Source organism: Heterodontus francisci, chromosome 39 (assembly GCF_036365525.1).
Source record: "Heterodontus francisci isolate sHetFra1 chromosome 39, sHetFra1.hap1, whole genome shotgun sequence".
NCBI classification, from domain to species: domain Eukaryota; kingdom Metazoa; phylum Chordata; class Chondrichthyes; order Heterodontiformes; family Heterodontidae; genus Heterodontus; species Heterodontus francisci.
Window position 1 is genome coordinate 35,733,236 of NC_090409.1, and position 27,833 is coordinate 35,761,068.

The window sequence follows — 27,833 nt, forward strand, 5'->3', positions numbered from 1 at the left end:
CATGGATATAAATCACACAACAAACTGTAACATGGATATAAATCACACAACAAACTGTAACATGGATATAAATCACACAGCAAACTGTCACATGGATATAAATCACACAGCAAACTGTAACATGGATATAAATCACACAGCAAACTGTAACATGGATATCAATCACACAACAAACTGTAACATGGATATAAATCACACAACAAACTGTCACATGAATATAAATCACAACAAACTGTAACATGGATATAAATCACAACAAACTGTAACATGGATATAAATCACACAGCAAACTGTAACATGGATATAAATCACACAGCAAACTGTAACATGGATATAAATCACACAACAAACTCTAACATGGATATAAATCACACAACAAACTGTAACATGGATATAAATCACACAACAAACTGTAACATGGATATAAATCACACAACAAACTGTCACATGAATATCAATCACAACAAACTGTAACATGGATATAAATCACAACAAACTGTAACATGGATATAAATCACACAGCAAACTGTAACATGGATATAAATCACACAACAAACTGTCACATGAATATAAATCACAACAAACTGTAACATGGATATAAATCACAACAAACTGTAACATGGATATAAATCACACAGCAAACTGTAACATGGATATAAATCACACAACAAACTGTAACATGAATATAAATCACACAACAAACTGTAACATGGATATAAGTCACACAACAAACTGTCACATGAATATAAATCACAACAAACTGTAACATGGATATAAATCACAACAAACTGTAACATGGATATAAATCACACAGCAAACTGTAACATGGATATAAATCACACAACAAACTGTAACATGAATATAAATCACACAACAAACTGTAACATGGATATAAATCACACAACAAACTGTCACATGAATATAAATCACAACAAACTGTAACATGGATATAAATCACAACAAACTGTAACATGGATATAAATCACACAGCAAACTGTAACATGGATATAAATCACACAACAAACTGTAACATGGATATAAATCACACAACAAACTGTAACATGAATATAAATCACACAACAAACTGTAACATGGATATAAATCACACAACAAACTGTAACATGAATAAAAATCACACAACAAACTGTAACATGGATATAAATCACACAGCAAACTGTAACATGGATATAAATCACACAACAAACTGTCACATGGATATAAATCACAACAAACTGTAACATGGATATAAATCACACAACAAACTGTAACATGGATATAAATCACACAACAAACTGTAACATGAATATAAATCACAACAAACTGTAACATGGATATAAATCACAACAAACTGTAACATGGATATAAATCACACAACAAACTGTAACATGGATATAAATCACACAACAAACTGTAACATGAATATAAATCACACAACAAACTGTAACATGGATATAAATCACACAACAAACTGTAACATGAATAAAAATCACACAACAAACTGTAACATGGATATAAATCACACAGCAAACTGTAACATGGATATAAATCACACAACAAACTGTCACATGAATATAAATCACAACAAACTGTCACATGGATATAAATCACAACAAACTGTAACATGGATATAAATCACACAACAAACTGTAACATGGATATAAATCACACTGCAAACTGTAACATGGATATAAATCACAACAAACTGTCACATGGATATAAATCACACAACAAACTGTAACATGGATATAAATCACACAACAAACTGTAACATGGATATAAATCACACAACAAACTGAAACATGGATATAAATCACACAACAAACTGTCACATGGATATAAATCACACAACAAACTGTAACATGAATATAAATCACACAGCAAACTATAATATGGATATAAATCACATCCCTCACTGTAACTCTGACATAAACCACATCCCTCACTGTAACACTGATATAAATCACACCCCTCACTGTAACACTGATATAAATTACACCCCTCACTGTAAAGCTGATATAAATCACACCCCTCACTGTAACACTGATATAAATTACACCCCTCACTGTAAAACTGATATAAATTACACCCCACTCTGTAACTGATGGATACTGCAAAGGCTATGGGTCCTGACAATATTCCGGCAATATTACTGAAGACCTGGACTCCAGAACTTGCTGTGCTCCAAGCCAAGCTGTTCCAGTACAGCTACAACATCTACCCAGCGATGTGGAAAATTGACCAGCTATGTCCTGTGCACAAAAAGCAGGACATGTCCAACCCGGCCAATTACCACCCCATTAGCCTACTCTCAGTCATCAGTAAAGTGATGGAATTTATCATCAACAGTGCCATCAAACGGCACTTACTTAGCAATAACCTACTCAGTGACGCTCAGTTTGGGTTCCGCCAGGGCCACTCAGCTCCTGACCTCATTACTGCCTTGGTTCAAACGTGGGCAAAAGAGCCGAACTCAAGAGGTGAGGTGAGAGTGACTGCCTTTCACATCAAGGCAGCATTTGACCGAGTATGGCATCAAGGAGCCCCAGCAAAACTGAGGTCAATGGGAATCAGGGGGAAAACCCTTAGCTGGTTGGAGTCATACCTAGCACAAAGGAAGATGGTTGTGGCTGTTGGAGGTCAATCATCTGAGCTCCAGGACATCACTGCAGGAGTTCCTCAGGGTAGTGTCCTAGGCCCAACCATCTTCAGCTGCTTCATCAATGACCTTCCTTCAATCATAAGGTCAGAAATGGGGATGTTCGCTGATGATTGCACAATGTTCAGCACCATTCGTGACTCCTCAGATACTGAAGCAGTCCGTGTAGAAATGCAGCAAGACCTGGACAATATCCAGGCTTGGGCTGATAAGTGGCAAGTAACATTTGCGCCACACAAGTGCCAGGCAATGACCATCTCCAACAAGAGAGAATCTAACCATCTCCCCTTGACATTCAATGGCATTACCATCACTGAATCCCCCACTATCAACATCTTAGGGGCTACCATTGACCAGAAACTGAACTGGAGTAGCCATATAAATACCGTGGCTACAAGAGCACGTCAGAGACTGGGAATCCTGCGGTGAGTAACTCACCTCCTGACTCCCCAAAGCCTGTTCACCATCTGCAAAGCACAAGTCAGGAGTGTGATGGAATACTCTCCACTTGCCTGGATGGGTGCAGCTCCAACAACACTCAAGAAGCTCGACACCATCCAGGACAAAGCAGCCCGCTTGATTGGCACCCCATCCACAAACATTCACTCCCTCCACCACCGACGCACAGTGGCAGCAGTGTGTACCATCTACAAGATGCACTGCAGCAACGCACCAAGGCTCCTTAGACAGCACCTTCCAAACCCGCGATCTCTACCACCTAGAAGGACAAGGGCAGCAAATACATGGGAACACCACCACCTGCAAGTTCCCCTCCAAGTCACACACCATCCTGACTTCGAACTATATCGCCGTTCCTTCACTGTCGCTGGGTCAAAATCCTGGAATTCCCTTCCTAACAGCACTGTGGGTGTACCTACCCCACATGGACTGCAGTGGTTCAAGAAGGCAGCTCACCACCACCTTCTCAAGGGCAATTAGGGATGGGCAATAAATGCTGGCCTGGCCAGCGACGCCCACATCCCATGAATGAATTTTCAAAAAAACACTGATATGAACCACACCCCTCGCTGTAAGAGTCTAATATTCCCCACTCTTTACTCTCTCCATGGATGGAAATGATCCTGCGGATGCTCCTGGAGGAGGAGCATGCGGGATTTATCTCCGGTGTCCTTCGGCCAATATTCATCCTTCAATCCCCGTGAGCAATGAAGCAGGTTATCGGCTGACTATCACTTTTCCGCGTGTGGGAGCTTGCTGTGCACAGACTGGCTGCCGTACTTCCCACATTACGACAATGACTCCATTCCGAAAGGGTCCTCATTGGATGCGAGGGGCTTTGCACGTTCTGAAGCAGTGAGAGGCGCTATAGGAATGCAGGCTGTTCCGCTCCTCCTTGTGCAGGCCTCAGGGCCGCCCACAGCACTGCAACATTGGCCATCGGTTGAGGTCAAGGCCGGGCATCATTGTGATGCCCATCATGGGGGACTATCTTGCTGCTGCTTCCGTGACGATGGAAATACAGGCACTTGGGTGAGGTACAGGATTGCCATTGAAACCCACGCCAATGTGGCAGCCTTTTGCTGCACAGCAAGCTCCCACCATCAGCAACGGGAGAAGTCTCCTCGCCATCTTCAAAACAGGGCCGACACGACCCCGGTTTAACCTCATTGGAAAGAGGGCACCTCCGACAGTGCGGCACCCCGCTCCACCCCTCCTACTCCTCACCCAGTACTGCTGCACCGGTAGCGCAGGGCTCTCTCAGTACCGCCCCTGTGACAGAGCTGTGCTACCTTAGTATTGCCCCTCCGACAGTGCGGCACTCCTTCAACGCCCACCCTGGAGTGGAGGGGCGGGGTGCAGAGGTGGGTGTCAGGCTGGATTATCGGCCCTGGTGTGGGGCAAAGACCTGCCAACCTTCGGATTCAGAGGCGAGCGGGAGTGCAGCGCACTGCGCCATGTCTCAGCTGCGACTGCACTTATGTCAGGGGATCCCCGGATTCCCACATTAAAATTGGGCCTGTCACCCTGAAACGGGCAAGTGCATTGGACACCCGGTGTTAGGCCCCTTTTCAAAATGGCACCGGATGCGTTACCCGTGGTAACGGGGGAGCTGAGGGACCCGAGACTTAATTTGAGGCATTTAAGTTCCCCCGATAATGCCAAGCGAGGGTCAGCGACAATCGAAGGACCCCCCTCCCCACTTGAGTCAAGCCATGGCAGAGCTCGACAACTCGAGGTCGGCTATTTACAATGTTTATGGGATCACTTTTCAGCCTTCCTGGAATCCACGATCAATTCTAACTCGTTTAAAGAGCTATCTTTTTTTCCGATGAAATCCGACCTGGTTTATTCGAGGCTGACTCTGTGCGGAAAGGCTGCCCGCAATCTATCAGAGATCGGGCAAAATATGCCGGCGCCTTTTGCCCTCCTCGCCTGCTCGCTCGGTGGGCGAGAAGCAGGGCCGATGGTCACTGCCGTTAAATCCCAGGATGATCCAAGGATTCTTCTCTGGCCTCAGCTCAGTGCACTGAGAGCAGACAAGGTTGGGAGGGTGAAGGGTCGGCCATTGGCCTCAGTTCCCCCAGGGCTGATACAGAGGGCCCTGTATATTAATCCACCCATCCACTCTCGGGCCTAGCTCAGGTGCCGAGCACCACCAGCTCATGTGACACCTTTTCGCTCCAAAGCCATCTCACACGAGAGGCTGAAAGCAGCGAATTAGCTCACCTCTCAACTTTGACCCTCCACTTGGGTTCACAGGTTGAACATCCCTCTTGGAAGGGCCCTGCCAGTGGAAGAGGGGTCGAGCATGTCCGAATTTATTTCACCGCCTGTTAGTTAAGCAGAGCCAGTGTGTCAATAATTTTAACCCTCATGGGGAGCCAGGACTTCTCGAAAATCACCATTTAAACCAGGTCACACACAGATTCAGTGACGGAACAAGTACAGAGAGACTTCCAGGGTCAGGCTTCTGCCAGGTCCGGCCATAGGGTCAGAGGTCAAACCTCTTAAATCGACATGCAAAACTTCCCAATCAACAATGGAAGCATTTTTAGATGGGAACGATGCATTTGGGATTAACTCTTATACTAGCAGTTAGTACAGTACACCAGTGGACAAAACCCTTTTCCATTCACTCCCATTGTACACAATCCCAATGGATCAAACCACTTCCCATTCACTCCCATTGTACACAATCCCAATGGATCAAACCCCTTTCCCTTCACTCCCATTGCAAACAATCCCAATGGATCAAACCCCTTCCCATTCACTCCTATTGTACACAATCCCAATGGATCAAACCCCTTCCCATTCACTCCCATTGTACACAATCCCAATGGATCAAACCCCTTACCCTTCACTCCCATTGCAAACAATCCCAATGGATCAAACCCCTTCCCATTCACTCCTATTGTACACAATCCCAATGGATCAAACCCCTTCCCATTCACTCCCATTGTACACAATCCCAATGGATCAAACCCCTTACCCTTCACTCCCATTGCACACAATCCCAATGGATCAAACCCCTTCCCATTCACTCCCATTGTACACAATCCCAATGGATCAAACCCCTTCCCATTCACTCCCATTGTACACAATCCCAATGGATCAAACCCCTTCCCATTCACTCCCATTGTACACAATCCCAATGGATCAAACCCCTTCCCATTCACTCCCATTGTACACAATCCCAATGGATCAAACCCCTTCCCATTCACTCCCATTGTACACAATCCCAATGAATCAACCCCCTTCCCATTCACTCCCACTGTACACAATCCCAATGGATCAAACCCCTTCCCATTCACTCCCATTGTACACAATCCCAATGGATCAAACCCCTTCCCATTCACTCCCATTGTACACAATCCCAATGGATCAAACCCCTTCCCATTCACTCCCATTGTACACAATCCCAATGGATCAAACCCCTTCCCATTCACTCCCATTGTACACAATCCCAATGGATCAAACCCTTTCCCATTCACTCCCATTGTACACAATCCAAATGGATCAAACCCTTTCCCATTCACTCCCATTGTACACAATCCCAATGGATCAAACCCTTTTCCATTCACCCCCATTGTACACAATCCCAATGGATCAAACCCCTTCCCATTCACTCCCATTGTGCACAATCCCAATGGATCAAACCCCTTCCCATTCACTCCCATTGTACACAATCCCAATGGATCAAACCCCTTCCCATTCACTCCCATTGTACACAATCCCAATGGATCAAACCCCTTCCCATTCACTCCCATTGTACACAATCCCAATGGATCAAACCCCTTCCCATTCACTCCCATTGTACACAATCCCAATGGATCAAACCCCTTCCCATTCACTCCCATTGTACACAATCCCAATGGATCAAACCCCTTCCCATTCACTCCCATTGTACACAATCCCAATGGACTCAAACCCCTTCCCATTCACTCCCATTGTACACAATCCCAATGGATCAAACCCCTTCCCATTCACTCCCATTGTACACAATCCCAATGGATCAAACCCCTTCCCATTCACTCCCATTGTACACAATCCCAATGGATCAAACCCCTTCCCATTCACTCCCATTGTACACAATCCCAATGGATCAAACCCCTTCCCATTCACTCCCATTGTACACAATCCCAATGGATCAAACCCCTTCCCATTCATTCCCATTGTACACAATCCCAATGGATCAAACCCCTTCCCATTCACTCCCATTGTACACAATCCCAATGGATCAAACCCTTTTCCATTCACTCCCATTATACACAATCCCAATGGATCAAACCCCTTCCCATTCACTCCCATTGTACACAATCCCAATGGATCAAACCCTTTTCCATTCACTCCCATTGTACACAATCCCAATGGATCAAACCCCTTCCCATTCACTCCCATTGTACACAATCCCAATGGATCAAACCCCTTCCCCTTCACTCCCATTGTGCACAATCCCAATGGATCAAACCCCTTCCCATTCACTCCCATTGTACACAATCCCAATGGATCAAACCCCTTCCCATTCACTCCCATTGTACATAATCCTTGTATTTTCCATTCTTTTCCAATTTTACAGGGTATGATATGGGATCCCTAAAGGTACTTAATATTCCGAAGTCTTCAGTATGCTGTCCTATCAAACAAGAGAGAATCTAACCATCTCCCCTTGACATTCAATGGCATCACAATTGCTGAATCCCCCACTATCAACATCCTAGGGGTTACCATTGACCAGAAACTGAACTGGAGTTAGCCATATAAATACCGTGGCTACAAGAGCAGGTCAGAGGCTAGGAATCCTGCGGCGAGTAACTCACCTCCTGACTCCCCAAAGCCTGTCCACCATCTAGAAGGCAAAAGTCAGGAGGAGTGTGATGGAATACTCTCCACTTGCCTGGATGGGTGCAGCTCCAACAACACTCTCAAGAAGCTCGACACCATCCAGGACAAAGCAGCCCACTTGTTCGGCACACCATCCACAAACATTCACTCCCTTCACCACCAACGCACAGTGACAGCAGGGTGTACCATCTACAAGATGCACTGCAGCAACTCACCAAGGTTCCTCAGACAGCACCTTCTGAACTCACGACCTCTACCAACTAGAAGGACAAGGGCAGCAAATGCATGGGAACATCACCACCTGCAAGTTCCCCTCCAAGTCACACACCATCCTTGACTTGGAACTATATCGCCGTTCCTTCACTGTCGCTGGGTCAAAATCCTGGAACTCCCTTCCTAACAGCACTGTGGGTGTACCTACCCCACATGGACTGCAGCGGTTCAAGAAGGCAGCTCACCACCACCTTCTCAAGGGCAATTAGGGATGGGCAATAAATGCTGGCCTGGCCAGCGACGCCCACATCCCATGAACCAAATATAAAAAAAACAATGTGAGGGCTAATTCCTGGTTCAACAATGTCTGGCCCAGTTGTGGAATAGCACAGCAACAACCTGCATTAATCTAGTGCCTTTAACGTAGTTAATCATCTCAAGGCACTTCACAATGGCGATTATCAAGCAAAAATCTGACCCCGAGCCACATCAGGAGATATTAGGGACCGGCGACCAAAAGCTGGGTCAAAGAGGTCGGTTTTTAAGGAGCGACGTAAAGGAGGAGAGAGAGAGGCGGAGAGGTTTAGGGAGGGAATTCCAGAGCTTCGGGCCCCAGGCAGCTGAAGGCACGGCCGCCAATGGTGGAGCGATGGGAATCGGGGGATGGGCAAGAGGACGGAATTGGAGGAGTGCAGAGATCTCGGAGGGTTGTAGGGGCTGGAGGAGGTTACAGAGATAGGGAGGGTTGTCAGGGCTGGAGGAGGTTACAGAGTTAGGGAGGGGTTGCAGGGGCTGGAGGAGGTTACAGAGATAGGGAGGGTTGTCAGGGCTGGAGGAGGTTACAGAGCTAGGGAGGAATTGTCGGGGCTGGAGGAGGTTACAGGGATAGGGAGGAGTTGTAGGGGCTGGAGGAGGTTACAGAGATAGGGAGGGTTGTAGGGGTTGAAGAAGGTTACAGAGATAGGGAGGGTTGTCAGGGCTGGAGGAGGTTACAGAGATAGGGAGGGTTGTCAGGGCTGGAGGATGTTACAGAGATAGGGAGGGTTGTCAGGGCTGGAGGAGGTTACAGAGTTAGGGAGGGGTTGTAGGGGCTGGAGGAGGTTACAGAGATAGGGAGGAGTTGTAGGGGCTGGAGGAGGTTACAGAGATAGGGAGGGTTGTCAGGGCTGGAGGAGGTTACAGAGTTAGGGAGGAATTGTAGGGGCTGGAGGAGGTTACAGGGATAGGGAGGAGTTGTAGGGGCTGGAGGAGGTTACAGAGATAGGGATGGTTGTAGAGGCTGGAGGAGGTTTCAGAGATAGGGAGGGTTGGAGGGGCTGGAGGAGGTTACAGAGATAGGGAGGGTTGTCAGGGCTGGAGGAGGTGACAGAGATAGGGAGGGTTGTCAGGGCTGGAGGAGGTTACAGAGATAGGGAGGGTTGTAGGGGCTGGAGGAGGTTACAGAGATAGGGAGTGTTGTAGGGGCTGGAGAAGGTTACAGAGATAGGGAGGGTTGTAAGGTTCAGAGGAGGTTAGAGAGATAGGGAGGGGATGTGGAGGCCATGGAGGGATTTGAAAACAAGGATGTGAATTTTAAAATTGAGAGATTGCTGAACTGGGAATCAGAATTCGTGAAGGATCCCGTGCCTGATGTGATCATGATGTTAACCCTTCGTTTCTTCATGTGCTGTGATCATAAAAGAACCAATCAGGAAGGTTTACTTGCGTTTAAACAGGAAAGATGTTAGTTTATTGTAATTAAAACCAAAACCAGATCTAAGTAAAATAATAAACGCTCCAACTTTCACGCTCGCACAGACACGAAAATCATACACAAGCAAAAAGGAGCAGGAGTAGGCCATTCAGCCCATCGAGTCTGTCCTGCCATTCAATACGATCATGGCTGATCACCCACTTCAATGCCCCTTTCCCACACGATCCCCATATCTCTTTATGTAATTTGAAATTAGAAATCTGTCAATCTCTGTTTTAAACATACTCAGTGGCTGAGCTTCCACAGCCCTCTGGGGTAGAGAATTCCAAAGATTTACAGCCTTCTGAGTAAAGAAATTTATCCTCATCTCGGTCCTAAGTGGTTTCTCCCTTATTTTGAAATTGTCTCCCCTGGTTCTAGACTCCCCAACCAGGGGAAACATCTTAGCTGCATCTACCCTGTCTATCCCTTTCAGTATTTTGATCACCTCTCATTATTCAGAACTCTAGAGAATACAGGCTCAGTTTCCCCAATCTCTCTTCATAGGACAGTCCCACCATCCCGGGAACAAGTCTGGTGAACCTTCATTGCACTCCCACTATGGCAATAATATCCTACCTAAGGTAAGGGGACCAAAACTGCACACAGTACTGCAGGTGCAGTCTAACCAAGGTTCTATACAATTGAAGCAAGACTTCCTGTGCTCAAATCCTCTTGCGATAAAGGCTAACATACCATTAGCCTTCCTAATTGCTTGCTGCACCTGCATGTTAGCTTTCAGTGACTTATTGACAAGGACACCCAGGTCCCTTTGTACATCTACATTTTCTAATCTCTTACCATTTAAGAAATACTCTGCACATCTATTCCTCCTACCAAAGTGGATAACCTCACATTTTTCCACATTAGATTCCATCTGCCATGTTCTTGCCCACTCACTAAATCGGTCCAAATCTCTTTGAAGCCACTTTGCATCTTCCTCACAACACACATTCCCACCTAGTTTTGCGTCATCCGCGAACTTGGAAATATTACATTTGGTCCCCACATCCAAATCATTGATATGATTTAGATTTTTTTAGATTTAGATTTAGATTTAGATTTAGAGATACAGCACTGAAACAGGCCCTTCGGCCCACCGAGTCCGTGCCGACCATTAACCACCCATTTATACTAATCCTACACTAATCCCATATTCCTACCACATCCCCACCTGTCCCTATATTTCCCTACCACCTACCTATACTAGGGGCAATTTATAATGGCCAATTTACCTATCAACCTGCAAGTCTTTTGGCTGTGGGAGGAAACCAGAGCACCCGGAGGAAACCCATGCAGACAGAGGGAGAACTTGCAAACTCCACACAGGCGGTACCCAGAATTGAACCTAGGTCGCTGGAGCTGTGAGGCTGCGGTGCTAACCACTGCGCCACTGTGCCGCCTGGGACCCAAGCACTGATCCCTGCAGTATCTCACTTGTCACAGCATCCCAATGCGAGAAAGACCCGTTTATTCCGACTCTCTGCTTTCTACCTGTTAACCAATCCTTAATCCATGCCAGTATATTACCTCCTATCCCATGTGCTTTAATTTTGCTAACTAAACTCCTGTGGGGGACTTCATCAAAAGCCTTCTGAAAATCCAAGTATACCACGTCCACCGACTCCCCTTTATCAATTCTCTTAGTAACATCCTCAAAAAACTCCAACATGTTCGTCAAACATGATTTTCCATTCATAAATCCATGTTGACTCTGCCCAATCAGATCATTATTATCCAAGTGTCCATATATCACATCCTTTAGAATATATTCTAGCAGTTTCCCAATGATCAATGTAAGGCTAACAGGTCTGTAATTCCCTGTTTTCTCTCTCCCTCCCTTCTTAAATAGTAGAATGACATTTGTGACCTTCCAATCTGCAGGAACCGCTCCCGAATCTATAGAATTTGGGAAGATGATCACCAATGCATCCACCATCTCCATAGCTACCTCTTTCAACACTCTGGGATGTAAAATATCAGGTCCTGGGGACTTATCAACCTTCAGCCCCATTCATTTCTCCAATACAACCTTCTTACAAATACTAATTTCCTTCAATTCCTTATTCTCCCAAGTCCCTTGGATCTCTAATTCTGGGAGATCAGGCACAAAGTAATCATTTCGCTTCTCTGCCATTTCTCTATTGCCCATTATAAATTCTCCTGACTCTGCCGGTTATGGACCAACATTTGTCTTAGCCAAATGTTTCCTTTTTATGTACCTATAGAAGATTTACAGTCCATTTTTATATTTTTTGCAGGTTTACATTCATATTCTATTCTCCCTTTCTTTATCAGTTTCTTGGTCCTCCTTTGCTGTGTTCTAAAATCCTCCCAATCCTACTATTTCTGGCAACTTTATCGGTCTTTTCTTTTAATTTTAGACAATCCTTCACTTCCTTTCTTATCCACAATCGATTACAGGGTGGAGGTGGTTGAATTAGAATTTGGAACAATAAAAAAGCGGTCACTGCTCGGTGGAGTCTGTGGAGTCTGATAATTCAGTTGTTTTCTGGCTCAGTTTGTGGTCCTGAAGTTCCTGGCTGGTAGATGTGGTTCACTGGTTCGGGGTTTTCTAGGAGACTGTGATGCAGATGGTTTTCTTCCTGGGGTCTCTTTCTGCAGCAATGATAGACTTGGATGTTTTGCAGCCAGCAGGCAGGGTTTGAACTTGCAAGGTGACCTGGAGAGAGAGCGAGAGAGAGGGGGGGGGGGGGGGGGGGTGGGGTGGCGGGAAGACCCCACGTGAGTCCTGCACTGGCCAAACTCAGGTGATTGTCTGCTGTCGAGAGAAGGAACTGCAAGTTTTCACACAGATGGGGAGTCTGTCACTTGAAGGCCCAGTGTGGACTCTCTTTTGCACTCGAATTATATCAAGTCAAAGAATTCCAATCTCTCTCAGGTCCCATTGTTTTAGTGTTTACCCTCTGAGTGATTCGTCTCCACCGGTGTTAATGTTCCAAGATAGCCTTGAATGTCTTGTTAATGAAGGCGAGGCAGGTAGTTCATTCAAAATTCGCAAGCCATGGTTCTGGTTGGAGATTTACTAGACCGACTTCTCCACCTCAATTCATTGGAATGTTGGGTATTTAGATACAATTTGCGGCAGCCATTTTAGCTGCTGGCAGTGACCTTTTAAAGGTTAATTCAGGTTCGCAACTGCTGGAGAAAAAAAAAATCATAATTCAGTACAGCACATGTTCATGACAACATTTTAACATTTCACTGGCTTTCCGATACCCCTGTCCACACAGACTGCCCCCCCGCAATCCTCTCTTAGTTATACTGCCTCCTGGGAGGGGGGGTGGGGGGAGAAATGCCCAGTGAGTGGACTTCAAAATTTGTGGCCCCACTCACCCTCCTTTTTTTTCCTGACTGCAGCAGTCACCTGCACCTTGTTGCTGCAATCAGCACCGAGTAAATCCAATTAGGCAGCAGCCAACCTCTTTTGTTTTGTAGAGGGAGCTTTACTCTGTATCTAACCATTTTTTTTTTCTTTTTTCTTAATCTAACCCTCCGTTTTTTTTTTTTCTAACCCCGTTTTTTTTTTTTCTTTTTTTTTTAAGGTGACCTTTATACCCCAGGCCCCTTTTATATTTTTCACATCGAGGGGGCCTTTATCCCTCAGGCCCCCTTTATGTACATATTTACAGTTTTAAAATAACTTTATTAAAACAGATAAATAAACAAAAAACTCAAATTAAAATGCCATTCTCGGCGTCGACGATGCACTCCAGTCCCTGCGGTGCCCACCGGTCGCGGAAGGCCTCAAGCGTACCGGCGGACACCGCATGCTCCCTTTCCAGGGACACCCGGGCGCGAACGTAACCGCGGAAGAGGGGCAGGCAATCGGGGAGGACGGACCCCCCGACGGCCCGCAACCTGGACCTGTGAATTGCCACCTTGGCCAGGCCCAGGAGCAGACCGACGAGGAGATCCTCCTCCCGGCCCGAGCCCCTCCGCACCGGGTGCCCAAAGATCAGGAGCGTGGGACTGAAGTGCAGCCAGAATTTGAGGAGCAGCCCCTTCAGATACTCAAATAGGGGCTGCAACCTCGCACACTCCGTATAAATGTGGAACACGGACTCGTCCAGGCCGCAGAAAGTACAGCTGGCCTGGGAGTCCGTGAACCTACTTAAAAGCCGATTGCACGGGACTGCTCTGTGCAGCACCCTCCACCCCAGGTCCCCGATGTAAAGGGGGAAGACTCCCGCGTAGAGAGACCTCCATCGGGGTTTCCCCTCGCCGCCAGATGGCAACGCGGACCGCCAGGGCGTGTCCGGCCGGCTGACGAGGGCGAGGAAGTGGAGAGTGTGCAGGAGCAGCCCGTACAGGAAACCCCTCCGCGCCGATTGGAATGGCATGGAGGGCATTTCCGAGAGGCGGCTCGGGTTGTGCGGGACCGGCTCCCGAGGAGGGTTTCGGGGCCTGGGTCCGATGAGCAGTTCCGGCCGAGCGGGGGTCAGCTCGGCCGGGATCGCTCCGCACTCCCGAGCCCCCTCGCCACCCGCAGTGAGGGGCGTCCCGGGGGTTTTGGCTACTCCTCCGCCCGCCAGACCGTCCCCGGAGTCGGCCGCCCGGACAGCCGAGGCGCTCTCCTCCGCCGGCGGGGGAGCGCCCTGACTGGAGGCGACCATGTTCCAGACTCGGAAAAGATCCCGGTAAAAGACAGGCAACTCCCTCAGAGAGGCGCGGCTAACGGACTCCACCGGGAGCTGCGTGTCGTCTTGAAGGCAGTGACACTGGCGGAAAAAATACGTCGCCAGCGCACACCATCTGGGAGGACGCTCGACGTACAGGTATCTCTGCAGGGTCCGAAGGCGGAGAGTCTCAGCCTGGGTGCGGACGCATACCAGCGACTGACCGCCCTCCTCGATCGGGAGACTCAGGACCGCGGCAGAGACCCAGTGTTTCCTCTTGCCCCAGAAGAAATCGACGAGTTTCTTCTGGATCTTGGTGGCAAATACAGGGGGCGGGGCCAAAGTGACCAACCGGTACCACAGCATGGAGGCCACCAGTTGGTTTATGACCAACGCTCGGCCCCTGTAGGAAAGCACTCGGAGCAGTCCTGTCCAGCGCCCCAGCCGAGCGGTGACTTTCGCCTCCAACTCCTGCCAGTTTGCCGGCCAGGCTTCCTCAGCGGGACTAAGGTGGACTCCCAGATAGAGGAGGTGCGTGGTGCTCCACGCAAAAGGAGTCATCTCCTCCGGCAGGGAGTCCACCCGCCACTGACCAACCAGGAGTCCGGAACATTTCTCCCAATTGATCCTCGCGGAGGATGCGGCAGAAAAGGTCTGCTGGCAGTCGCGCATCCTCCGCAAGTCAACGGGATCTGTGATTGCGAGGAGCACGTCGTCGGCGTAAGCCGAGAGGACGACCCGCATGGCCGGCTCGCGCAGAGCCAATCCCGTCAACCTCCTGCGAAGCAGGCACAGGAAGGGCTCCACGCAGATGGTATACAATTGGCCGGACATGGGGCACCCCTGACGCACTCCTCTCCCAAATCGAAGGGGCGCCATCAAGGACCCGTTAACTTTGACCAGACACTCTGCGGCGGCGTATAAAAGTCGGACCCGGGCCACGAAATGCGGCCCGAGTCCGAAAGCGCACAGAGTCCCGAAAAGGTAATCGTGATCCACCCTGTCGAACGCCTTCTCCTGATCGAGGGAGAGAAAGGCGACCGACTGACCAGTCCTCTGGGAAAGATGGATCAGGTCCCGGACCAGGTGGATGTTGTCCTGGATGGACCGGCCCGGGACCGTGTAGGACTGGTCGGCGTGGATCATGTGGGCCAGCACGGAGCCCAGGCGGGTAGACATAGCCCGGGCAAAGATCTTATAATCCGTGCTGAGGAGGGAGACCGGACGCCAGTTTTTAAGCAGGCGGAGATCGCCCCTCTTCGGCAGCAGGACGATGACCGCCCTGCGCCACGAGAGGGGCATCTCCCCGGTCGCCAGGCTTTCCCCCAGGACCCGCGCGTAATCGTCCCCCAGGACGTCCCAGAACGCCCTGAGGAACTCCACGGTCAACCCATCCAGCCCTGGGGATTTGCCCCTCGAGAGCTGGTGGAGGGCGCCAGTCAGCTCCGCCAACGTGAGCGGAGCCTCCAATCCTTCGGCGCCCTCCGGGCTGACCTGCGGCAGGTCCTCCCACAAAACTCTGCGCGCATCCTCGCTGGACGGATCCGGAGAGAACAACGCACTGTAATAAGTCCGGACCAGGAGGCCCATTCCCTCCGGATCCGTGATGGAGGATCCGTCGTCGGCCAGCAGCTCGACGAGCTGCTTACGGACCCCCCGCCATTTTTCCAGCGAGTAGAAGAAGGGTGAGGCGCGGTCCAAATCTTCCAGGATCTGGATCCGCGACCTCACGTACGCGCCTCGGGACCCTATGAGCTGCAGGTTCCTCAGCGCGCCCTTCTTCTCTTTGTACGCCTGCCACAGGGCCGGGTCCGCGACGGCATGACCGAGGCGGGATTCCAAGTCGAGCACCTCCCTCTCAAGGCGCCCGACCTCGGCTTCCCGCCTCTTGGTCGACCCCTTCGCGTACTCCTGACAGAAGACGCGGATGTGAGTCTTGCCCACATCCCACCATAGCCTCAAGGAGGGGAAGCCCCCCTGCTTCCTTCTCCAGTCGGCCCAGAATCGACAGAACGAGTCCCGAAATCGCACGTCCTCCAGCAGCCGGTTGTTAAAGTGCCAGTACGCGGACCCCGCCCGCGTGCGGAGCGGAGTGAACTCCGCCCACACCAGGCGGTGGTCCGAGCACGGCACCAGCCGCATGGAGGCTGCCGAAACGCGGGAGACGTACGCCTGCGCAATGTAGAGGCGGTCGATTCGCGACCCCCCTCCTCCAGACCCCCACGTGAAGGCGCTGGAGTCGGGATGGAGATTCCGCCAGACGTCCACCAAGTTAAGGGAGCTGATCAGTCCCCTCAACTTCTCCACCGACGCTTGGCCGCGCTGGGGACCGGAGCGATCCACCACCTCGAGGGTGTAGTTAAAATCCCCCCCGAGGATGATGCACTCGCCGCTATCGATGGAGCTCAAGAGAGCGGACACTTCTTCAAAGAAGCGCGCTTGCAACGCGCCGGGCCTGGGCGCGTACACGTTCACAAAGTGGAGCGGCATGCTACCCAGGCGAACGGCGAGGTGGAGCAAGCGGCCCGGCACTAGCTCCTTGACCCCCAAGATCTCCGGCTGAAAAGTCGGGGCCAACAAGATAGCCACCCCACTAGAAATAGGGGTGAGGTGACTCATGTAGACCCCACCCTGCCACTCCAGGAGCCAGGTGGCTTCGTCTCCCGGAACGGTGTGGGTTTCCTGCAGAAAGCTCACCGCGTATCTCCCTTCCCTGAGGACTGAGAGATTGTGAAATCTGCGGTGAGCCCCTCTGCTGCCGTTGATGTTGAGGCTGGCTATGGTTATCTTCATGTCAAAGGTACTTAAAACCCGTCACCAACATCTCACTGTGAGGAGGGAGTGGAAGTGCACCTGGCCCTCCACTCCCCCAGCAACCCATTGAGGAACACATTAAAACGGCGCCTCTCAACCAGTTTCACGTCCGCGCGCTTGCCCGCTATTTTAAGGGCGGCACGGACGGACTGTATGATCAGCGCCAGATTTGACCAACGGTCGAGGGCCAGCTGAACTTTATTGCGGCAACCCCTGCAAGCCGCGAGGAAATCCCGGAGTTCCGCCGTGGGGATGAGAGGAGATTCGGTGGGAGGCACGAGGGACTCCACCACCTCACTGGCGATGGAATCAAGATCATCCTCCGTGCCCCGCACCGAATCCCCATCCTCCTCTGGGTCGTCACCGCCAGCGGCCGACACATCCACCACACAATGTGGGGCGGACGTCCCGGCCGCGCCAGCTGGTCCCGCCTCCGTCACGATCCCACCCCCAGGATCGATGGCGGAGGAGTCCTCTCTGGGTTCTATTGTGAAACTGGAGCCTGTAGGCACCAACGGTTCAGGACCCCCCTCCACCTCCGTCCCCAGGCCAATGAGTGGTTCAGGGGAGACAGAAGTTCCGGACTCCGGGAAACCAGCCGGAGCCGAGACTGGAGGCGGAGGGAGGAGGCTATCTCCCGCTCCGCCAGCACCCACAGGTCCAGCAGATGGGGCAGCATTCTCAGTTTTCACCAGGTCGGGTGTCTCCTGGTTGGTGGTGGACTCCGGCTGGGAGGGCTGACCCTCTGGGGCGTCGCCCTCCCCTTCATTCAGGACACCCGACCCAGTAGCAGTGGCGGAATGGGCGGTGTCCCCAGGCTCCCCCACCACAAGCAGGGCCCCACTTACTCCTTCAGGAGGGGCCTCATGTACCGGGGCCATCCCCTCCCCTCCATCCTGAGGAATAGGGAGCACCTGCCCGGACTTTGTAGCCTTGGTGGTGGCGGTAGGGGGAACCTGAGGACCAGAAACAGGAGACAGCTCCCCTCCAACAGATGGGCCCTGCACCTCAGGGCCCTGTGTTATTTCTGTGGAGGGGTGCCTTCTCCTCTTTTTCGCACTTGGGTGCGGAGACTCAGAGACCTCCATGTCATCAGAGGCCTCCGCCTCCACACCCTTTTTTTCCTTTCTTGTCACCCTCGGCCTGAGCCCAACCCTGGGACAGGTGGATTCCATGGGAATGGGCTTTGGGCTGAGCTCAGGCTCGGGTTGAGTCAAAGTGTCCAGGGGACGCGCCTCATGATGTTTCTTTTTTCCCCGCGTCTTCCTTCCGCTCGGACGGACGCTCCCCTCCCCGCCGGAGGCTGTGAAAACCACAGCCTCCGGAACCAACTGAGCGGTGTCTATTGGATGTGTTGGGGGAGTGGGAGGAGGTGCTGTGGAACCACTCTGGGCCGCCGAGGTGGAGCTGGCGGCCGGGAGGTTGGGGCAGTTCTTACGAACATGCCCCACCCCCTTGTAGACGTGGCACCGCGCCCCGTCCGAGGTCCAAAAGACGTGGTAGGCCGTCCCCTGGAACTCTACATTAAATTGGCCCTCCGTGTCCTCCTCCCGCGCCAGCTGCATAAATAACTGGCGGCGGAAGGAGTAGACATGTTGGAGGCTGTGCTCCCGAAGACCAAGCCGGACTGGGGTGATCCCCGACCTCACCTCCCCCAGATGGTGCAGGTGGGGAAGGAGGAGCTCACTGGGAATGAAGGGTGGGACGTTGGACAACATTATCCGATGCGCAGTGGCCCCCAGAGGGTCCACTGGCAGGAAGGTCCCCCCCACAGCGAGCCCCTTACTCAGGGCCAGGGACACCGCCCGCTCAGTCCTCAAAAAGAACACAGCCTTCCCATACATCTTTGAGGCCGCAACAATGGCCGAGGGGCCGACAACCTCGGCCATTGCCTTTACGCAGGCCTCAATAGACATGTTGGGGTGGGGATAGCTCTTCACCCCATGGCTGCATGTCAACAATTTAAAGGGTGACGGGGCCACGTGGGCAGCCACAGAAGCTGCAGCTGCGTAGGTAGTAGAGGGCCCCGCCACCGGTGATGAGGGGCTTGCCATGATCTAAGAGCTAAACCCACCCCAAATTGTGGACTTGCACACCAAATAACAGCAATTCACTGAAAATATTGAATGTGTATTAAAATAAAGCAAACAAACAACAGGTTAGTGGAGAGGCTGAGGTAATAGAGGAGAGGCAAAGGCAGGCTGTATGAGATGACTTGCTTTCTGGAGGTGGTGCTCACAGTACACTTAAAACAGTCTTTGAAGTTGGTCTTCTGGTTGGGGGAGTCGTCTTCACCTGGGTCAGCTGAAGCTGCCCAGGCACTATCTATCCCCCTCCGTCTGTTTAGCTGGGCAGCTTCAGCTGACCCAGGCTTGGCAATTGGGGTGGGGAGGGTGCTTCCCTGTGTGCTTTTGCAGCAGCACAGATTCCTGCTGAATTGGCAGCCCCACCCCTTGTTGTTCCAGCCACTTGTTCCTCCCCCAACAGTCCAAAGTAAATTACTGGTGTTCAGCACCCACCTCCAGACAAAGCCTTGTTTCCAAAAAATGTCCCTTTCTTCTCTTTAATGGAGACTGTTGTTGGAGTTTTCCTCTGCTTGTTGGTAGCTGCTCTCCCTTGCTCAGTGCAGCTCCTCTCTCCACCTCTGCAACCTCCAACTGCCACCAGCACTCTCAGCTGCACCTCGTTGAGGCTCTCAACACTCAGGCTCCCAAATCAGAGAGCAGCCAATCCCAGTTTTTTTTTTTTTTTTTTTTCCATTTTTTTTTTTTAAAACAAGGTGACCTTTATACCCCAGGCCCCTTTTATATTTTTCACGTCGAGGGGGCCTTTATCCCTCAGGCCCCCTTTATGTACATATTTACAGTTTTAAAATAACTTTATTAAAACAGATAAATAAACAAAAAAACTCAAATTAAAATGCCATTCTCGGCGTCGACGATGCACTCCAGTCCCTGCGGTGCCCACCGGTCGCGGAAGGCCTCAAGCGTACCGGCGGACACCGCATGCTCCTTTTCCAGGGACACCCGGGCGCGAACGTAACCGCGGAAGAGGGGCAGGCAATCGGGGAGGACGGACCCCCCGACGGCCCGCAACCTGGACCTGTGAATTGCCACCTTGGCCAGGCCCAGGAGCAGACCGATGAGGAGATCCTCCTCCCGGCCCGAGCCCCTCCGCACCGGGTGCCCAAAGATCAGGAGCGTGGGACTGAAGTGCAGCCAGAATTTGAGGAGCAGCCCCTTCAGATACTCAAATAGGGGCTGCAACCTCGCACACTCCGTATAAATGTGGAACACGGACTCGTCCAGGCCGCAGAAAGTACAGGTGGCCTGGGAGTCCGTGAACCTACTTAAAAGCCTATTGCACGGGACTGCTCTGTGCAGCACCCTCCACCCCAGGTCCCCGATGTAAAGGGGGAAGACTCCCGCGTAGAGAGACCTCCATCGGGGTTTCCCCTCGCCGCCAGATGGCAACGCGGACCGCCAGGGCGTGTCCGGCCGGCTGACGAGGGCGAGGAAGTGGAGAGTGTGCAGGAACAGCCCGTACAGGAAACCCCTCCGCGCCGATTGGAATGGCACGGAGGGCATTTCCGAGAGGCGGCTCGGGTTGTGCGGGACCGGCTCCCGAGGAGGGTTTCGGGGCCTGGGTCCGATGAGCAGTTCCGGCCGAGCGGGGGTCAACTCGGCCGGGATCGCTCCGCACTCCCGAGCCCCCTCGCCACCCGCAGTGAGGGGCGCCCCGGGGGTTTCGGCTACTCCTCCGCCCGCCGGACCGTCCCCGGAGTCGGCCGCCCGGACAGCCGAGGCGCTCTCCTCCGCCGGCGGGGGAGCGCCCTGACTGGAGGCGACCATGTTCCAGACTCGGAAAAGATCCCGGTAAAAGACAGGCAACTCCCTCAGAGAGGCGCGGCTAACGGACTCCACCGGGAGCTGCGTGTCGTCTTGAAGGCAGTGACACTGGCGGAAAAAATACGTCGCCAGCGCACACCATCTGGGAGGACGCTCGACGTACAGGTATCTCTGCAGGGTCCGAAGGCGGAGAGTCGCAGCCTGGGTGCGGACGCACACCAGCGACTGACCGCCCTCCTCGATCGGGAGACTCAGGACCGCGGCAGAGACCCAGTGTTTCCTCTTGCCCCAGAAGAAATCGACGAGTTTCTTCTGGATCTTGGTGGCAAATACAGGGGGCGGGGCCAAAGTGACCAACCGGTACCACAGCATGGAGGCCACCAGTTGGTTTATGACCAACGCTCGGCCCCTGTAGGAAAGCACTCGGAGCAGTCCTGTCCAGCGCCCCAGCCGAGCGGTGACTTTCGCCTCCAACTCCTGCCAGTTTGCCGGCCAGGCTTCCTCAGCGGGGCTAAGGTGGACTCCCAGATAGAGGAGGTGCGTGGTGCTCCACGCAAAAGGTGTCATCTCCTCCGGCAGGGAGTCCACCCGCCACTGACCAACCAGGAGTCCGGAACATTTCTCCCAATTGATCCTCGCGGAGGACGCGGCAGAAAAGGTCTGCTGGCAGTCGCGCATCCTCCGCAAGTCAACGGGATCTGTGATTGCGAGGAGCACGTCGTCGGCGTAAGCCGAGAGGACGACCCGCATGGCCGGCTCGCGCAGAGCCAATCCCGTCAACCTCCTGCGAAGCAGGCACAGGAAGGGCTCCACGCAGATGGTATACAATTGGCCGGACATGGGGCACCCCTGACGCACTCCTCTCCCAAATCGAAGGGGCGCCGTCAAGGACCCGTTAACTTTGACTAGACACTCTGCGGCGGCGTATAAAAGTCGGACCCGGGCCACGAAATGCGGCCCGAGTCCGAAAGCGCGCAGAGTCCCGAAAAGGTAATCGTGATCCACCCTGTCGAACGCCTTCTCCTGATCGAGGGAGAGAAAGGCGACCGACTGACCAGTCCTCTGGGAAAGATGGATCAGGTCCCGGACCAGGTGGATGTTGTCCTGGATGGACCGGCCCGGGACCGTGTAGGACTGGTCGGGGTGGATCATGTGGGCCAGCACGGAGCCCAGGCGGGTAGACATAGCCCGGGCAAAGATCTTATAATCCGTGCTGAGGAGGGAGACCGGACGCCAGTTTTTAAGCAGGCGGAGATCGCCCCTCTTCGGCAGCAGGACGATGACCGCCCTGCGCCACGAGAGGGGCATCTCCCCGGTCGCCAGGCTTTCCCCCAGGACCCGCGCGTAATCGTCCCCCAGGACGTCCCAGAACGCCCTGAGGAACTCCACGGTCAACCCATCCAGCCCTGGGGATTTGCCCCTCGAGAGCTGGTGGAGGGCGCCAGTCAGCTCCGCCAACGTGAGCGGAGCCTCCAATCCTTCGGCGCCCTCCGGGCTGACCTGCGGCAGGTCCTCCCACAAAACTCTGCGCGCATCCTCGCTGGACGGATCCGGAGAGAACAACGCACTGTAATACGTCCGGACCAGGAGGCCCATTCCCTCCGGATCCGTGATGGAGGATCCGTCGTCGGCCAGCAGCTCAACGAGCTGCTTACGGACCCCCCGCCATTTTTCCAGCGAGTAGAAGAAGGGTGAGGCGCGGTCCAAATCTTCCAGGATCTGGATCCGCGACCTCACGTACGCGCCTCGGGACCCTATGAGCTGCAGGTTCCTCAGCGCGCCCTTCTTCTCTTTGTACGCCTGCCACAGGGCCGGGTCCGCGACGGCATGACCGAGGCGGGATTCCAAGTCGAGCACCTCCCTCTCAAGGCGCCCGACCTCGGCTTCCCGCCTCTTGGTCGACCCCTTCGCATACTCCTGACAGAAGACGCGGATGTGAGTCTTGCCCACATCCCACCATAGCCTCAAGGAGGGGAAGCCCCCCTGCTTCCTTCTCCAGTCGGCCCAGAATCGACAGAACGAGTCCCGAAATCGCACGTCCTCCAGCAGCCGGTTGTTAAAGTGCCAGTACGCAGACCCCGCCCGCGTGCGGAGCGGAGTGAACTCCGCCCACACCAGGCGGTGGTCCGAGCACGGCACCAGCCGCATGGAGGCCGCCGAGACGCGGGAGACGTACGCCTGCGCAATGTAGAGGCGGTCGATTCGCGACCCCCCTCCTCCAGACCCCCACGTGAAGGCGCTGGAGTCGGGATGGAGATTCCGCCAGACGTCCACCAAGTTAAGGGAGCTGATCAGTCCCCTCAACTTCTCCACCGACGCTTGGCCGCGCTGGGGACCGGAGCGATCCACCACCTCGAGGGTGTAGTTAAAATCCCCCCCGAGGATGATGCACTCGCCGCTATCGATGGAGCTCAAGAGAGCGGACACTTCTTCAAAGAAGCGCGCTTGCAACGCGCCGGGCCTGGGCGCGTACACGTTCACAAAGTGGAGCGGCATGCTACCCAGGCGAACGGCGAGGTGGAGCAAGCGGCCCGGCACTAGCTCCTTGACCCCCAAGATCTCCGGCTGAAAAGTCGGGGCCAACAAGATAGCCACCCCACTAGAAATAGGGGTGAGGTGACTCATGTAGACCCCACCCTGCCACTCCAGGAGCCAGGTGGCTTCGTCTCCCGGAACGGTGTGGGTTTCCTGCAGAAAGCTCACCGCGTATCTCCCTTCCCTGAGGACTGAGAGATTGTGAAATCTGCGGTGAGCCCCTCTGCTGCCGTTGATGTTGAGGCTGGCTATGGTTATCTTCATGTCAAAGGTACTTAAAACCCGTCACCAACATCTCACTGTGAGGAGGGAGTGGAAGTGCACCTGGCCCTCCACTCCCCCAGCAACCCATTGAGGAACACATTAAAACGGCGCCTCTCAACCAGTTTCACGTCCGCGCGCTTGCCCGCTATTTTAAGGGCGGCACGGACGGACTGTATGATCAGCGCCAGATTTGACCAACGGTCGAGGGCCAGCTGAACTTTATTGCGGCAACCCCTGCAAGCCGCGAGGAAATCCCGGAGTTCCGCCGTGGGGATGAGAGGAGATTCGGTGGGAGGCACGAGGGACTCCACCACCTCACTGGCGATGGAATCAAGATCATCCTCCGTGCCCCCCACCGAATCCCCATCCTCCTCTGGGTCGTCACCGCCAGCGGCCGACACATCCACCACACAATGTGGGGCGGACGTCCCGGCCGCGCCAGCTGGTCCCGCCTCCGTCACGATCCCACCCCCAGGATCGATGGCGGAGGAGTCCTCTCTGGGTTCTATTGTGAAACTGGAGCCTGTAGGCACCAACGGTTCAGGACCCCCCTCCACCTCCGTCCCCAGGCCAATGAGTGGTCCAGGGGAGACAGAAGTTCCGGACTCCGGGAAACCAGCCGGAGCCGAGACTGGAGGCGGAGGGAGGAGGCTATCTCCCGCTCCGCCAGCACCCACAGGTCCAGCAGATGGGGCAGCATTCTCAGTTTTCACCAGGTCGGGTGTCTCCTGGTTGGTGGTGGACTCCGGCTGGGAGGGCTGACCCTCTGGGGCGTCGCCCTCCCCTTCATTCAGGACACCCGACCCAGTAGCAGTGGCGGAATGGGCGGTGTCCCCAGGCTCCCCCACCACAAGCAGGGCCCCACTTACTCCTTCAGGAGGGGCCTCATGTACCGGGGCCATCCCCTCCCCTCCATCCTGAGGAATAGGGAGCACCTGCCCGGACTTTGTAGCCTTGGTGGTGGCGGTAGGGGGAACCTGAGGACCAGAAACAGGAGACAGCTCCCCTCCAACAGATGGGCCCTGCACCTCAGGGCCCTGTGTTATTTCTGTGGAGGGGTGCCTTCTCCTCTTTTTCGCACTTGGGTGCGGAGACTCAGAGACCTCCATGTCATCAGAGGCCTCCGCCTCCACACCCTTTTTTTCCTTTCTTGTCACCCTCGGCCTGAGCCCAACCCTGGGACAGGTGGATTCCATGGGAATGGGCTTTGGGCTGAGCTCAGGCTCGGGTTGAGTCAAAGTGTCCAGGGGACGCGCCTCATGATGTTTCTTTTTTCCCCGCGTCTTCCTTCCGCTCGGACGGACGCTCCCCTCCCCGCCGGAGGCTGTGAAAACCACAGCCTCCGGAACCAACTGAGCGGTGTCTATTGGATGTGTTGGGGGAGTGGGAGGAGGTGCTGTGGAACCACTCTGGGCCGCCGAGGTGGAGCTGGCGGCCGGGAGGTTGGGGCAGTTCTTACGAACATGCCCCACCCCCTTGTAGACGTGGCACCGCGCCCCGTCCGAGGTCCAAAAGACGTGGTAGGCCGTCCCCTGGAACTCTACATTAAATTGGCCCTCCGTGTCCTCCTCCCGCGCCAGCTGCATAAATAACTGGCGGCGGAAGGAGTAGACATGTTGGAGGCTGTGCTCCCGAAGACCAAGCCGGACTGGGGTGATCCCCGACCTCACCTCCCCCAGATGGTGCAGGTGGGGAAGGAGGAGCTCACTGGGAATGAAGGGTGGGACGTTGGACAACATTATCCGATGCGCAGTGGCCCCCAGAGGGTCCACTGGCAGGAAGGTCCCCCCCACAGCGAGCCCCTTACTCAGGGCCAGGGACACCGCCCGCTCAGTCCTCAAAAAGAACACAGCCTTCCCATACATCTTTGAGGCCGCAACAATGGCCGAGGGGCCGACAACCTCGGCCATTGCCTTTACGCAGGCCTCAATAGACATGTTGGGGTGGGGATAGCTCTTCACCCCATGGCTGCATGTCAACAATTTAAAGGGTGACGGGGCCACGTGGGCAGCCACAGAAGCTGCAGCTGCGTAGGTAGTAGAGGGCCCCGCCACCGGTGATGAGGGGCTTGCCATGATCTAAGAGCTAAACCCACCCCAAATTGTGGACTTGCACACCAAATAACAGCAATTCACTGAAAATATTGAATGTGTATTAAAATAAAGCAAACAAACAACAGGTTAGTGGAGAGGCTGAGGTAATAGAGGAGAGGCAAAGGCAGGCTGTATGAGATGACTTGCTTTCTGGAGGTGGTGCTCACAGTACACTTAAAACAGTCTTTGAAGTTGGTCTTCTGGTTGGGGGAGTCGTCTTCACCTGGGTCAGCTGAAGCTGCCCAGGCACTATCTATCCCCCTCCGTCTGTTTAGCTGGGCAGCTTCAGCTGACCCAGGCTTGGCAATTGGGGTGGGGAGGGTGCTTCCCTGTGTGCTTTTGCAGCAGCACAGATTCCTGCTGAATTGGCAGCCCCACCCCTTGTTGTTCCAGCCACTTGTTCCTCCCCCAACAGTCCAAAGTAAATTACTGGTGTTCAGCACCCACCTCCAGACAAAGCCTTGTTTCCAAAAAATGTCCCTTTCTTCTCTTTAATGGAGACTGTTGTTGGAGTTTTCCTCTGCTTGTTGGTAGCTGCTCTCCCTTGCTCAGTGCAGCTCCTCTCTCCACCTCTGCAACCTCCAACTGCCACCAGCACTCTCAGCTGCACCTCGTTGAGGCTCTCAACACTCAGGCTCCCAAATCAGAGAGCAGCCAATCCCAGTGCTGTATCTGTCCTGCGAGTGTTTGATGGGACAGTGTCGAGGGAGCTTTACTCTGTTTCTAACCCCGTGCTGTCCCTGTCCTGGGAGTGTTTGATGGGGACAGTGTAGAGGGAGCTTTACTCTGTATCTAACCCTGTGCTGTCCCTGTCCTGGGAGTGTTTGATGGGGACAGTGTAGAGGGAGCTTTACTCTATATCTAACCCCATGCTGTACCTGCCCTGGGAGTGTTTGATGAAGACCCAGGATAGGTTTCTGTACGTGATCCAGGGTGAACTGCATTCACCTTCTTTGCCTTCTCCCACTTCTGAAATAGGGGAAAGATGTCCCAGAGAGATCAAAGCCTGGAATGAAAGCTGCTGCATTAAAGTAGAAAGATGTGGGATTATGTTCACTGAGAATACAAATTGCTGATCTCCATGGCCTCTCACTTAAAAACAAAGATTTGGAAATAATACCACTGTTGCAGTTCATGCAGTCTTTGGCTTCAGGAGACATACGTTTTCTCCTGGGAATCACACCAATTGCATTCCCGCAGCCCAAGTTTAACCATTGCACATCCATCTTGCCCCCTCACAGTCACTATTCATAAATCACCTGCCTCTTTTCAAATTTATCTGAATCTGAATTCAAATTCTCAAACAGCTAAGCCACCGACTGAGCTCACGTTCCCGGGGTTATTTGTCCAACTTCCTGGATTACGAGTCCAGTCATACAACTACCGCATTGCTGGTGACGGTGAACAGGAAGGGGCTTGATCCACTGGGATTGTGCACAGTGGGAGTGAATGGGGAGGGGTTTGATCCATTGGGATTGTGTACAGTGGGAGTGAATGGGGAGGGGTTTGATCCATTGGGATTGTGTACAGTGGGAATGAAGGGGAAGGGGTTTGATCCATTGGGATTGTGTACACTGGGAGTAAATGGGAAGCGATTTGATCCATTGAGATTGTGTACACTGGGAGTGAATGGGAAGGTGTTTGATCCATTGGGATTGTGTACAGTGGGAGTGAATGGGAAGAGATTTGATTCATTGGGATTGTGGACAGTGGGAGTGAACGGGAAGGGGTTTG

At 52.9% G+C, this 27,833-nt stretch overlaps 1 protein-coding gene across 1 annotated transcript in view; it reads left to right on the plus strand.

Moving 5' to 3' along the window:
* The window catches only part of LOC137352879 (asparagine-rich protein-like), a 120,310-nt gene extending 92,791 nt beyond the window's left edge, over positions 1 to 27,519 (plus strand). Inside the window, exon 2 of the mRNA XM_068018730.1 lies at positions 27,407 to 27,519. Coding sequence (XP_067874831.1) covers positions 27,407 to 27,519 — 113 coding nt within the window. The remainder of the gene's footprint in view (positions 1 to 27,406) is intronic.
* The last annotated feature ends 314 nt before the right edge of the window (positions 27,520 to 27,833 follow it).